The sequence below is a fragment of the Serinus canaria genome, chromosome 3, assembly GCF_022539315.1.
Source record: "Serinus canaria isolate serCan28SL12 chromosome 3, serCan2020, whole genome shotgun sequence".
NCBI lineage: Eukaryota > Metazoa > Chordata > Aves > Passeriformes > Fringillidae > Serinus > Serinus canaria.
The window spans coordinates 64,902,581-64,916,822 of record NC_066316.1 but is presented as its reverse complement, the minus strand read 5'-3'; the positions used below and the strand labels follow the sequence as shown (position 1 = coordinate 64,916,822).

Genomic DNA, 14,242 nt, shown 5'->3' with positions numbered 1-14,242 from the left:
CAGTCACTGTGAGGGAGAAAGCCAAAGAACACTTGTGAGAAAATATGTACAGACAGTCCTTGAGAGAAGAAAAGGACTAAAGCTTTCTCAGGTGTTTTATTTTGAAGACGTGCAATGCTCCTTGTCTTTTCCCCGTTTCTCTCTCTCTCAAAAAAAATATCTAAGTTAGCACTTCTCCCACTGCAACCTGACACAAAAGACCCTCTCAAATAAATCACTCGTGCAGTTGACTGGTATGACACAGTGTCAGATGCTGTCTTTTTGATAAGTTCATTTCCTAAGCAATTTGTTTAACCCTTTTTATAGACATTGTTTTCTCTGACTAAGTCGTGAGTCATTTTTCAGCACATGAGTACTCCAGGGAAATGTCACACTCGTCGCTTGTTTCTCTGCCTGCCTGCCTTCACCGTAGGATTTTTAAGCCAAAAGGACAAGAGTTCTCCTTTTGTTTGTCCCATTCTGCTGACAGCTGGCTCTCGTTGGCTCTGATTGGGCTGCTCTCTAGGCTGACCTTATAGTTGCTATAAGGCAAATGAAGTATTTGGAAAAGAGCCCCTTCCCTAATCCGGAGCACCAAGCAGAATGAAGAAGCTTTTAGGAGCCTGTTATGATGGGTATCACTCATCAAATTTGTGTCATGATGTGAATGAAATTCCTTGTGTCTCAGAAGTCAGTTCCAAGTTGCCCTAAAGTAGCCACCACCACCAAGACGAGGTTGTCTAGGAAAAATCAAAGTGGTAGTTTTTCATCCCAAAGGCTTGCTTTAGGACACAAAAGCTGTCATTCACCTCAGCAGAACAGATGGGCTGAGGGCTTGTAAAGGGTCATTTGGAATTTTTTTTCCTCTGGGGAAGAAAAGTCTGTTTGCCATCTTAAAAAAACCTCTTCTTTGCAGTTTATATTGTACATAGACTCATAAATTTGAACAAGTATATCCAAACTGCTTTGAATTTTCTGTATTATCTGTGCCTGAGGGCAGCTAGGGACAAGTGTGTGAACCCAGGTACGGTGACAGAAGGCAAATGCGAAGACTGTGGCAGTCTCAAAGGAACACTCCCCTTGGGAACTGGCTTTCTGAGGAAGCAAATGTAATTACTAGGAGTCCTGGGCACACCTGCTCTCACAAGAAAGGAGTGTCCCAAAGACTGTTCCAAGATACTGCAGTTGGTAGCTATAAAGCCCTTATCTAATTCACTATAAGTACAAGGCTGTCCCACTCCTGTCCCACTCCCTTCATCTTCCCCTTTCTCTCCCTCTCTTTTTTGTTTAAAACTCTAGAGACTTGAAGTGTATACTGTGTTTTTAAATGAAAAAAAGCTTAGGAAATGTTCCAAGGGAAGTGTTACTGCCTCATAGTACAATTCAGCTTGTGGCATGCAGGTCCTTGAAAACCAGGTGCTCTGTATCTGATCTTAATCCTTTCTGACTGGCTGCTGTGCCACAATGGCATGAGCTGTGTGTGTCTGGAGGGTTTATCTCAGGGACCCTGCCTAGATCCCTTGGATTGCTTTTGAATGTAGTGTCATTCTCTCTAATGAGTTACTGCCGGTTGTAAGCACGCTGTGCTTCAAAGGTCGAAGGGCATTAATCCTTCTCTTAAGGCTTATGTGATGAGAAATGTGGATGCTGGAATTGTTGCCATGCAGAGACAACTGGATCCTAGCCACTGCTTGTCAGGGTAGCTTTAGAGCTCATACCCATAAAGGACTGAAGCCAAAACCCTTTTGTCAACATTTGGGCTGATACTGAAAGAGAATGAGTGTGTTATGAAATTCTCTGCTAATCATGAGACTTTCCCAGCCTAATTACGTCACCTAAACTTTGAAATCTTCTTTGTTCTATCTGTAGGGCCCTACTGTGGTAATGTGATGCCTGTCCCCAAAGAAATCATTCTAGATAGCAATGAGGCAACTATTCACTTTGAGAGCGGATCCCATGTGTCAGGACGAGGCTTTTTGTTGTCCTATGCCAGCAGTGATCACCCAGGTAAGGTGATTGACAGCCAAAAGTAGTAGAAAATTAGGGGCGTAGCTCCCCCTATTTAATTATCATCTTGACAGACATAGAGCTTTAACCTAAAAGTTTGTTCCTAAATATTTCCAGATTAGCATGAGCCATGGTATTTTTAATAGTATGTGTGCAAGAAACACTTGTAACATTAACTGGGTATAATAGCTGCTGAAGTCCTATCTAGACTATTTGGAATACAGGGCCAGTGGAAGGGAAAATAGTACCCTCTCCTTGATGCTCCACTGTGTTTTGAGCTCCAGCACCCATCACAGTGTGATAGAAGGGAGGGGTAGGAGGGATTAAAGTTTTCATTCCCACATTTAATGTTCTGGAGGTCTGTTCAACTTTGAAGGTGTAAAGCCATAAGAAGAGTAGCAGAGGGAATTGAAAAGAATGAAAGAAAATCATAGCTATTGCTTCCAGTCTAATAAAATTGCTAAAGTATTATAGAAAGAGGTCTTTAAATGTAATTTCATGTTCTAGCAAATATTTGTCTGTATTTTTGCATCCTACAATGGGAATTGACATTTGTAAATTTTCACAGATCTGATCACCTGTTTGGAACGAGCAAACCACTACACAAAGGCTGAATTCAGGTAAAAGGGATTTGCAGCTCTGTATTCTGGCTTGCTTTGCAGTATCTGTCAACTGATTCAATTGTTAGAAAATGTTAAAGAGTCTTGGTTTTCTGGAGAAGTGAATTTTTTTTGAGTAATGGTCTAATGCCTGGTTGTGAGAAGCAGTAGTGCAGAATGGAAGACTGTGGCCCAGAAAAATGATGGGATGGAGTTGCAGAGCTCTCAGCAATTCTCATTAAGTGCATACATATACATGGTATATGTAAAAAGAGTTTCCACTTTGAAATTCAAAGTAGCCTCAAATTCCAGTGCTTCCTCTGGGAGCAGATCACGTCCCAGCTGATACAAGATTATCTGAGGACAAGCTATAATTTCTCGGTTCCTTGAACTTTGTGATAGGTTTGAAATGGTAATAAATTGTGCTCTTTTGGCTGCTGTCAGGATGTGCATATAGGCTTCTTATCTTACTCTGAAAACTTGTGTGGTAGCATTTCTAGAACAAGAGAATTTATAGAAATAAATGCCCTTGCTAAACTGCTTTTCTGAGTCTTTGCGTGCTACTGTGTTCAGTCCATCTATGAACTCAAGGGCCCATTATTTAGCTCCTAGACTCACTAACAGAGCATCAGTAATTTAGAGAAATTACTGCTAAAATATTTATTGGTTTGAGAGCATTTCTTTTATGGGAGTTTGTTTGTGTGTATTGTCACTACAGTTCATGCCTTAAACAAGCCTTTCTTCTCTCACTACAGCAGATACTGTCCTGCTGGCTGCAGAGACATAGCCGGTGACATTTCTGGGAATATTGGAGAAGGATACAGAGATGTAAGTACGCAGATAACGGGGGCAAATTTATAAAGACAAAAGAAATAAGAATAGAACAACTTTTGCTGCTTGACTTTTGTTAGTAATTCTTCTGGGCAGTTTTGCTATACCTTTTATTATCAGTATATAGGTAAGTTATCAGTATATAGGCACACAGAGGCGCTTTTCAAACGGACAAATCAATTGTGTGAGAACAAAGTCCACTGATTGTCAAATATTCTCTGGCCTTCTGGAAAAAGCCTGCCTAGTGTTTGTCCTTCTTGAGGCAGTGCTCATCCATGTATGAAATATTTCTATGATTTTAGCTTTTACTTGTTTGGTGTCCACATGTGAAAAAGATACATTTCAGTAGCACATGGATTTTCTTTAAGGTTATGCCTGCACTATTCCTAGCATATGCTTTGAGATGAAATAAATATTAAACACTGCCTAACCACATCCCACCGGTAACTACCAACCTCCTGGGTTGCTTTAACTTCTTGTTCTTCAAACTGAAAAAGTTAAAGTGGTTGCATTTATCCACAGTTCATGTGGCTCCAAGCTCTGCCCTCTCTGTGCCCCTCACCCTGGACTCTTCTCCTGTCATGTCTGTGAAATCTTTACCTCTCTCACAGAGGAAAAGCCTAATCATACCACTGAAGAAAAGTCCCACCCTATCACAGTCACTGAGTTTTCAAAAAAGTCAGTGCTTGTGTTTAACCTGTTCATCCAGTTATTCAAGCGTGCTGGCTCCAGCCTGGAAAGTGGCAGAGCTGAAGAAACAAAGAAATGCCACATTACATTCTCATTAGCTGGAGTTATTCTGCCCTTGGTTCCAATGATTAGGGCAGAAAAGCAGCACATGGCATGACCTCATGCAGATTTTATCTGCACTGAGGAATTTGCAAAAGAAAATTTCCCTCCACCATTAAGGAGGATTTTCTGATGGGAAGAACCTTCAGGGCTCCCCTGGAGATGTGCTGCCTTTGTGCCTCCACTCTCCCCACCCCTCCCTGGAGGGACAACCCAGCACCCCAGCTTGTCCAGTAGCACAGCCCAAACTGGGCCAGTGTAAATCTGACCTGCCTCTGCCTGCAGCCTCTAGGAAAGTCTCCTTTCTACCTTTCTCTGTCCCTTTCCTGCTTTGCCCTAGCCCTGTTATTGCCACCTAGTTGGCACATGAGTTGTCCTTCCTGTATTTTTCAGCACTATCCCACTTGAGATAATGGGAAATGGGCTGCATTTAAAACCCAGCAGCAGCTACTCAACACATAGCCAAACCCCTAATGTGCACCATAATTCAAATCCTAAAGTGCAGTAATAGATGGGTCTGTCTTCAGGCAAGAACACCAAGGAATTATTGATTTATCTTCCCAAGGAAGTGTTGCCTTGCCTTTGACTTCTTTTTCTGAGGAGTGACAATCTTACAGCTCCTTCTCAGAAGCAGATAATTTGTTTTTTCATTTGAAAAGAAAAATTACTTTGGGAGACGTATATTTTTCAAAGATTACTCCTCTTTCTCCCACTCCTGCCTTATTCCTCTCGAGTTTTTGCTGGATTTTATGAGCTGTAACACCTGTATACCGGTAGCTTGGGAGGGAAGGCATTAGCAGCTTGTCAGATTGATATGCTGAGCCTTGGCTCCTGCCTTTCAGACGTCTCTGCTGTGCAAGTCTGCGATCCACGCGGGCGTGGTGGCGGACGAGCTGGGCGGGCAGATCAGCGTCACGCAGCACAAGGGCATCAGCCGCTACCAGGGCGCCGTGGCCAACGGTGTCCCCTCCCTTGAGTGAGTACCACAGCTGGGGCTGCCACCGGGGCACAGCGCACTGCCACCTCCTGCACAAGCGGGCGGGGACACTGTTTTGGGGAGGAAAAGATGTTAGGGGTGTTTCTAGGGCTTTATTAAAATGGTGTTGGCAAGGGAGGCAGGAAGAGGTTGCAGGTTTTCAATGGCTCTATAGCATGTAGGGTGGTATTTTTTTTTCCTCCCTTCTGCTCCTTCCAAAACATATTTACAAATTGCTTTGTTAGCAGATACATGAGAGTATGATGTTCTGCAACAAACAGCTTTAATCGATGAGCTAATAAATCATGATAAATTCATGTTGAAGTTTAAATAAAGCTAGGAAAAATGAGTAAGTAAAAAGTGCCATTGAGCCATAGGGGATTTAATGAACAACTTCTTAAACATTGTGCTTTTGACATGTTCAGAGTTTTTCTCTTTTAGAATATTTATAGCAAGGGTGTTATATTTACCGCTTATCTTCTGACTTTTAATTGTACTGCTGTTGAAGTAGAAATAAATCCTCTAATCTCTATCCAGCACAGTAAGACCTTCCAGCAACTGCTTCTGTCATTCCTGTTGGTTTATAGTTTTTAATTTTCAAATGTTATCTGGATTTTGCATGGGGCCTTTTTTTTTTTCTTTTTTAAGAAGGAAAATTTAAGAAGGAAAAAAAATCCATCCCATAACCTATGAGAGCTAAGGCAATATGTAATTTTTATACTATTTTCTTGTTTTCTCCATGATTTTCCACACCCTCCTGACAATTTTACAATCATGGTTTCATTCATTAAAAAAAAATAAAAAATTCATGTGGTCTCTTGCTGTGCCTAAACTTCAGCAGAGATTGAAATGCTTTATATACAATGGCACTGGAGTATACAAAGCTGGGTAGTATGTAGATCATAGCCAAAGAACTGTACAGCCTAAATACTTTCCATTTTTCTTGAAAGTTAGTTGCCAAAGAAAATTAACATAAACTTGTCTCAAGCAAAGCAGGACTGAGAGCTCTGGTCAGGCACCAAGCCCCTCCATAAAACAAATAATACAAATTCTTTCCATCACATGTGCCAGCTTAGTGAAACCCTAAATTAAATATTATGTACCTTATATAAAGATGTTACAGAACTGTAAACATACTTTCCTATGCTTGTGACCCTTGATAATCCCATAGGAGTAATTTGGACAGTAGCACATAAAACTTTATAATGAAGGGGAGTTGTGATTCCCATTTGTATTTTTTTTTCCCAGTGCAAGAGCCAGTGGGCAAAGAATGAAGTGTGTAATTCTGCAAGTGTGCACATGCTGGGGGCCTTAGCCAATTCAATTTGAGGCCCCTGAGAGAGAACCCTAAGGAGGAGCAGAGCCCCTGTAGCTCTCCTTCCTATCGGGGCAGACAGAGGCACTCCTTGAGCACGATGCACATCTCCAAGGGACAGAATTGCCCCGAGGAGACAACAGAAACTTTCTACAGGTTATACAGGAAGCCACAGGTTCACTGCCTACAAACTAGAGGGCACAGAGTTTGAGAAAAATGGGAGTGTCAGCACAGCGCTTCCTAGGATGTTTCTGCCACATCTGGCAGCTGGGACAGTCTCTAGAGCAGCTGAACTGTTGGTGTGAACCCAGGAGAGGGAAACTGGAGTATGCAGGGAAATGCTTTTGCTCCAAAATATGAAAAAGGGCTCCTAGAAACAGTAGGCCTGTTTACTAAGGAAATGAACCAGTGCATTTTGTGCTTTATTTTATAAGCGGTATCTACAAAGCTGCATGACTTCCCTGTTCTGCAGTACCTATACACTGAAAGAAAATCCTGAGATGAGCCAGTGCCTGCAAGAGAAAACTGGTGCTTGAGCAGCAGTGCCTTAAGAGTTTTTTAGATGCCCTTAAATAAGAGCTTGCTCAAGCTTTTTAAATCTCATTCATAGTGGATTTCAGTATTAAAGGTTTAAATTATTTAGCGACTTTAGCTGAAATTGACCTCATCAAAAGCTGCTGCTGGAGTGCATCGAGCTGTTAAGTGTTGTGTTGTTAACATGGAGTTATGTCTCGCTCACCCAGCACCCTGCAAGAGCTGACCTTGGCCTCCCCACTCCATCTCTCAGTGTGTTTGTTACGCTCCAGCATGTGTGAGGCTGTCACTTCCCGTGATCCATGTGCAGGCCTGCACCCCCAGATGCTGTAATGAGGACTGAGTGGCTGGGTTTATTGGGCAGTTTTGATACCCCAGTGCAAATACACAGGGTGCTGTAGCATGGCCTGGCCTGTGACTGTACATCTGCACATGTGGAATCATTTGCCTTTGAAAATGCAAGAGAGTGTGTTCTTGTCAACAGTGAAAGAAGAGATTTGGGGTTAACCTGCACTGCTTAGGAGAAGCTTGCTTGAGACCAGCTCTGGCAAAAAAAGAAAAATGAAAGGCGGGATCCTGAAGGTTGTCAGGCAAATGAGGAACATGGAGTGATACCCTCCCTTAGAGGACAAAGTGGAACCGGTGTGACAAAATTCCAGAAGTCACATTAAGAAATTGATGAATTACCACTTACTGAATTGGGTTGTTCTCTTTAGTGAATTACAGTAGAAATTTATCAGCTTGATTTCATAGCTTTGTAGACCTTAGAAATGCTAACCTCTCTTTGCTAAATTTGCAGTCCTCTATTTGAAAGGGTTCTGGTTAACTTTTTTTCATTCCAAGTATTAAAGGAGCACTGTGATTGCTGTTTTGGGTAGGTTTTACTGATTACCTAGGTATTTATTTTCTTCTTTTTCTCTTGAAATGAATTGTATTGCCTTCACTAAGAAATCAACAACTGTTTTGGCTGTGATGTGGAACTGGTTTGAAGTGAGCAGAGTGCATCTGATTGCCCCCAAGGATTGCCTATGGGGAAGATGTGGGAGGGAGGGAGGGCTTGTGTTTCCCCTTCTAGCTACTCAGCCGCCTACATGCCCAAATAAATCAGCTCCCACCCAGAGCTCTGGAGGGCTTGTTTGCCCGTAGTCATTAGTTTTCCCTCAGTGACAAAAAAAGGCAGTGTTTGTATTGACCTTGACATGGGACTACTTTCCTGTTCCCCATTTGCAGTGCTCTCAAAACATATAGCCCTGCAAAACGTATAACACCGTGGTAAGGCTGCAGACAGTAGCTTGGGGAAAATTTTCCTGGCCAAAAGCAAAGAGCAGCCTAAAAGGGAATTGTGTCCATGCTTAGTGCAGAAGTTATTTTACTGCTTAGTCACGCTAGCCAAGGCTTTTCAAAAGGGGCCAGTGATGCATGCAGCTAATCGAAGCGACAGCGGAGGGGGCAGATTTTCAAGAAATCCAAACTAATTTCATGTTAAAATCCTGGCTTTTCTTTTTATTAGGCAGCCAGTTGGAGTCATTGCTTCTGAAATGAAACCTCAGGGGCATCTCCTTAGGAATTGGAAAGCAGCTCCCTGAGAGGCCAAGGAAAACTCAGCTTTCCCTTAGAGTGGTGATTTTATCTTGTCCTGCATTGTGCAGGGCTGTGTGGAGTGGCCCAAGAAATGGCTTTTCCCCTGAAGCAAAACAGTCCATGTCAGAAGGAGGAAGAAAAAGGGAGCCATAGATGTGGTTAATGGAGCATAAAGAACCATTCCTGATGGGAGATGTTGGCCATGGTTATAACAGAACTGGTTCCCACCCAGATTAAAACAAGGACTAGTTTCCATCCCATTTTCATCCTATGACACACCTGTAGCCCAAGTAGGAATGGCCAGAGCTGGTGTGGTTTAGTCTACATCAAGTGTAGCTCTTTCACAAGCAGCAGGAGTAACAGGGTGATGCAATGGGAAGTCACTCTAAAGCTTTAAAAAATGCTTAAAACCATTAAAAAATTACCTGAATTCAGTCACAGTGAGAGACGCACTTGAGTGCTCTTAAGGGTGTCAGTATCCAGCCAGCAGAGAAAGTGCCTGTCTGGCCAGAGATATTTTACTGGATGAACAGTGATTCTGCAGCTCTACCTCAGCACCCCTGTGACCACCTCATGAGAGGCTGAATTACCTTTTTCTTTTCTTACAGTGGTTCTCTGTCAGATAAGCGATTTACGTTTACTTCAAATGGTAAGAAAGATTGCTTTGTTTTTAGCTGTTTAAGTATTTTCTGTAAAAGTTTTAAAAAATAATCAGGAGAATGTCAGGCTGCGTCTAGGAAGGATATTTTAGGACAACAGTTTTTTAAAATTGGCAAGTGAATAAAAAAATTGAAGGGATCTGAAGTGAGCTAGAAAAAAAAAAACAGAATATGTGCGGTCATACGCACATAGATGAGAAACAGAAATAGTATTCTGCTGTTACATTTCTGGTGCCAGCATATGAAAAATGACAATCAGATAAACCCATTTTTATGTACTTTAGGCCACAGAAAATGAAAGCAGTTTTTCTTCAGACATTTGTAATTTCCACCTTCATCATACAAGCGGAGAAAGAAAACATAGGAGAAATGAAAATATATTTATGTTGCACTGATACAGAAGGCATTTTTGTTTATGGCTTTCCAAGATGCAAAACCCTCTTTTAATCTGTCAAGCCGTTCATTTCCATAAAACACAGCAAAGAGGGGGGAAAAGTTCGTATTTGTTCGTTTGAATTATATTTCACTCATTTGAGATAAAATCATTTACTATTCTGCTGAAAACTGTAGAGCACGTATAGGCCTTTGAATCTGCCAAGGAATTATTTTTAACCTCATTGGACCATATTCCACTGGCCTGTTTTCTCTGAAGAACCTTGATGTGCAGAGACTTTGTGGCTTCTTTGGTGGAGTTTGTAGTGCTTACCCACAGATATTATCTTCATGATATCACATCTTGGCAGCTCTATCAAGGAGCTTCTCTAATGAGTAACTTTCCCAGCCCTAATTGCAGGTGGGAATCATGAAATATTTACAGTAAAGTATTCCTCTCAGTACAGTGCCTTCATCTGTGAAATGTTTCGTACAGCAGAATTAGTTAATGCCAATCTCAAAACATAAATATTATGTTTCAGAAGGAAACATTTAAAAATAAAAAATGTCTTCACAGGAATGAGACAAAAGTGCAGAGATTAAAAAACTAAATGGCAAAAATAGCAGATGTAGTCAGAAGGTGTCATGTATGTAGGAGTTAGACTGGTAAAGGATTGGGACTGCAGCACTCCGGTACTGGATCATACACTACAAATTGACTGGTAAACACCACAGCTAATGGGGAGCATCAGGCTAGCACTAGATTCAGCAATGTCTGACTTTGCTGTTGTGGGTGGTCTTCAAATGTTGCTAGCCTAATATAAAAATATCCTGTGAAAATGCAAAATAACTCCTTCTGCCTGTCTGTGTGGGGACTCCTAGGCTGCAACAAATCTCTCAGTCTGGAAGAGGGATTCCTCTCCAAGAGCCAGGTTACTGCATCTTCCTACTGGGAGGAGACCAATGAGTTTGGGCAGCTACTTCTCTGGTCTCCAGACAAGGCTTGGCTACAAGTCCCGGGATGGTCTTGGGCCTCTAACCACAGCAGCAACCGTGAATGGCTGGAGATAGACCTGGGAGAGAAGAAGAGAATTACGGGTATGTCGCTCTCTGGGTATTAGAGGGTTTCAGCTGGAGAAGAAGCTCAATGCAGCTGGAAAGCTGATAGTGCACTAATGCAACGTTTCTTTTGTTAAATGTAATGAAGGGTTCTGCACTCAGGAATATTGTTTTCCTGTTTAAAACAAGAAACTATTAACAAGACTGGTCTTCCTACAAGGATATAGGATTGAACTCAGCTATGCATATCTGATCTGTAAACATCTGCTAACAGAAAAAAATACTTACACAGGGAGCAGTAGAGTCTGGGTGGATGATCTGGAATCAATAGGAAATGTGAAAGTCACAGCCTTTGAAACAAGGCCTAGGTGAAAGATATTCCTGTTTCCATCTCCTGGTTTAGTTGCAAAAATGTAAATTAGAGTTGCTGCTAAAGATGTAAAGATGGCTGATACAGACCATAATATCAAAAAGCAATTTTCATTTAGGAGTCACAGAATCACAGAATGAGTAAAACTGGAAGGCACCACAGTGGGTCATATGGTCCAGCCTCAAGCAGGGTCATCCTAGAGCGCACAGCACAGGATTGTATCCAGGTAGTTCTTGGATATCTCCAGTTCTTGGATATCTCCACAACCACTTTGGGCAACCTGTTCCAGTGTTTGGCCACAGTAAAGAAGTTCTTCCTCATGTTCAGGTGGAACTTCCTGAGCATCACTTTCATTGCCTCTTGTCCTGTTGTTTGGCACCACTGAGCAGAGCCTGGCTCCATCCTCTTGGCACCCTCCTTTTAGATACTGATGGGCATTGATGAGGTCCCCTCGGACATCTCTCCTTAAGGCTGAACAAACCCAGCTCCCTGAGCCTTTTGTGCTCTGTTAAAAATATCTATTGGTCTAAGTTCACAATTTAAAACAGATTTCCATTCTTCACCCAACTTTTAAACTCAGTTTCAACACAGTTTGAAAAATAACCTAACACCTTGAAGACCAAGTTTTCCAAATTGTTTTGGCTCCTGTGTTTGCATTTGGAAATGTTCCCTTAAAACACGCACATAGCAAATGAAAATGTTTCTTGCCTTTTCTTAAAAGGGATTAAGACCACTGGTTCTGGATCCATGAATTTCAACTTTTATGTGAAGACATTTACAATGAACTATAAAAATAACAACTCAAAATGGAGAACTTACAAAGGGATTCTGAGCAATGAAGAAAAGGTAAGGGAAAGTGGGAAGGGTAGGAAAACACAAAACAACAATGCCTATGCTGCCTTGACATTGAAGGGCAAGCTTTCACTGTCAAGAATGATTAGGAGTTTCAAACTTGTCTAGACTTGGGCTGTCTTCACCAGTGTAATTTATGGCTGAGGAGTAGATAGTGAGCTTGTAGAAACAAGGAAGTTATCCAGGGCTTGGTGAAGCTGTGGGACACACACAGGGAGGCATGTGTATGTCTGCACCCTTCTTTTAAAAAAGTGCTGTAATTGGAGCTGTACAGCAGCTGTTGGGGCAAGTCCTTAGCTCAGCTCAGTGTTTGCCCATGCCAGGGATGCTGTTGGTATGGCACCAGCAAAGCTGAGGGTCAGCTCCAAATGCACTGGGATGGTCAATCTGCCTCCCCCCGCCAAATGAAACAACCCCTCCAGTGAAGGGCAGAGCTGCTGGTGGAGTTTCTCTGCAAACATTTTCCCCTGAAAATTTCATGTTTCCTTTCAAACACAAGAAATCCCAAAAGCCTTCCTCCCTGTCCCCACAGTGTTCAAAGTCAGACCTCCACTCATCATTCCTGAGGGATCTCAGCTTGCCTCAGGAGAAGGCTCTACCACCCTCAGGGCTGATGGCAGTTTTTTAAAGCTTGGCAGAGCTGAGGAGAGATTTCCTGCTAGCTCTGCTTTTCTTAGCTTGCATGGCAAGGAATTTCCAACATTAATGGTGTTAATATTTTTTTAAATGTTAAACTGAGGGGACGCTGGCCCAAAGAGTGACAAATCAGTCTAGTAGTGGGTGAACTGCAAAGGCTTAGCTATTTAAAATATATGCAGGCTTGCAGTTTCCCACAGTGACTCGTCATATACCAATATCCTTTGAAAGTATTATATACAATCTTAGTTTCAGCTAGGGTGCATGACAGAACCTATCCCATCACGAGCCTGTATGGCCTGGCATTTTATCTAAGATATGCTGAGCTCACTTCTCTGTCTCATCGGGCTTTTAAGTTTTCCTAGATCGTGCTGAAGCATCTCCAAGAACTAATATTGCAAGGATATTTGTTCTGCACAAGGGGCTGAACTGATTCTGGGTAATAATGCAGTAACAACTGTGTAGTTAATAGTCATTCTTCAAGTTTGATATAGAAAACTGACCATTTTACTAAAATGCCTAGAAATGGTTCACTTCAGGTTTTTCCTTTTTGTGTTTCTATCCCCTATTTCCAAGAAAGGATGCTGCAGTGCTCTTAAATAAAAAATCATAGCATTATTCCAGCATACATTAACTGGAAATTACACAGTTTGAAACGGTGATAATCTTTCTCCTCTGAGCTAACAGAAAAATGTGATCATCTGGCACAACTAAAATGATTATTTCTTTCCAGAACTCTCAATTCCTAAAATCTTGTGGCTGAATCCCAGGTTATCAGTGTGTCAGTCTTAGGATGAAAATCTTTGAAGCTGGATGTTAGGAGCACTTTGAAGAAAGAGACTTTTAAAACAGGGCAGGCAATGTGTGCACCTTTTGTTGCAGGTGTTCCAAGGCAACTCCAACGCTGGTGACATAGTGCGCAATAACTTCATCCCTCCCATCGTGGCCCGTTACGTGCGGATCATCCCTCAGACCTGGAACCAAAGGATAGCGCTGAAGCTGGAGCTGATGGGCTGTCGAATAATGCCAGGTATGGGGTCAGCAGTGCCTGGTGCCTCTGAAGCCCCCTGTGCTGCCCAGTGCCACTGATGCCCCCTTCTCTCTTGCAGCTAACAGTTCCTTCACGCATTCCATGTGGCAGAAACCGAGTCAGAGCACAGAAACCTCCCTTGGGAAAGAAGACAGGACTGTTACAGAGCCCATCCCCTCCGAAGAAACCAGCTTGGGTAACACTACCTAGTGCTGCATTTTCTCTAGGACGCATCATGTCTTCAGCCCGGTCTGAGTGAACTTTAAACTTTCTCACAAATCAAAACTTTTATTTTCCCTTCAGACTTTATTAATGACAGAGAGAAGAGGGAGGAGCAATAGGTTCTTTTTGTCTTAAGGCACAGAGAGAGATTGAAAGCCTTAATTTTCCTTGATGTGTTAAACATTGGGCTTTGGTTTCCCTGTCATATTGGTTGATTTGCCATGCTTGGTGGGTGGCTCAAGGGAATACAGTGAGCACTCAGCAGCAATTTTTGGGAGAGTTCTTCCTCACTCTCATCCTGTATTTTAGAATCTTTTAGTATGTGAAGTAGTTGTCTCACTAAAGTGTTATCTTCTCTCCACACAACCATGACTCCTTCCAGAGAGAGTTCCCAGCTGAAAGCAGCATACAGTAGGGCCTGATTGTGTAAT

General features: G+C 42.2%; 1 protein-coding gene across 3 annotated transcripts in view; it reads left to right on the top strand.

Annotated features, from left to right (window-relative positions):
* Positions 1-14,242, top strand: part of DCBLD1 (discoidin, CUB and LCCL domain containing 1) — a 45,583-nt gene that overhangs the window by 22,653 nt on the left and 8,688 nt on the right. For 2 of the 3 annotated variants that reach the window (XM_009097035.4, XM_050972309.1), the window contains exons 3-11: positions 1,849-1,986; positions 2,555-2,606; positions 3,341-3,413; positions 5,048-5,181; positions 9,220-9,260; positions 10,525-10,740; positions 11,793-11,917; positions 13,442-13,589; positions 13,669-13,785. In XM_009097035.4, the coding sequence (XP_009095283.3) occupies positions 1,849-1,986; positions 2,555-2,606; positions 3,341-3,413; positions 5,048-5,181; positions 9,220-9,260; positions 10,525-10,740; positions 11,793-11,917; positions 13,442-13,589; positions 13,669-13,785 (1,044 nt within the window). The remainder of the gene's footprint in view (positions 1-1,848; positions 1,987-2,554; positions 2,607-3,340; positions 3,414-5,047; positions 5,182-9,219; positions 9,261-10,524; positions 10,741-11,792; positions 11,918-13,441; positions 13,590-13,668; positions 13,786-14,242) is intronic. The other variant, XM_050972308.1, reaches the window with a different exon arrangement.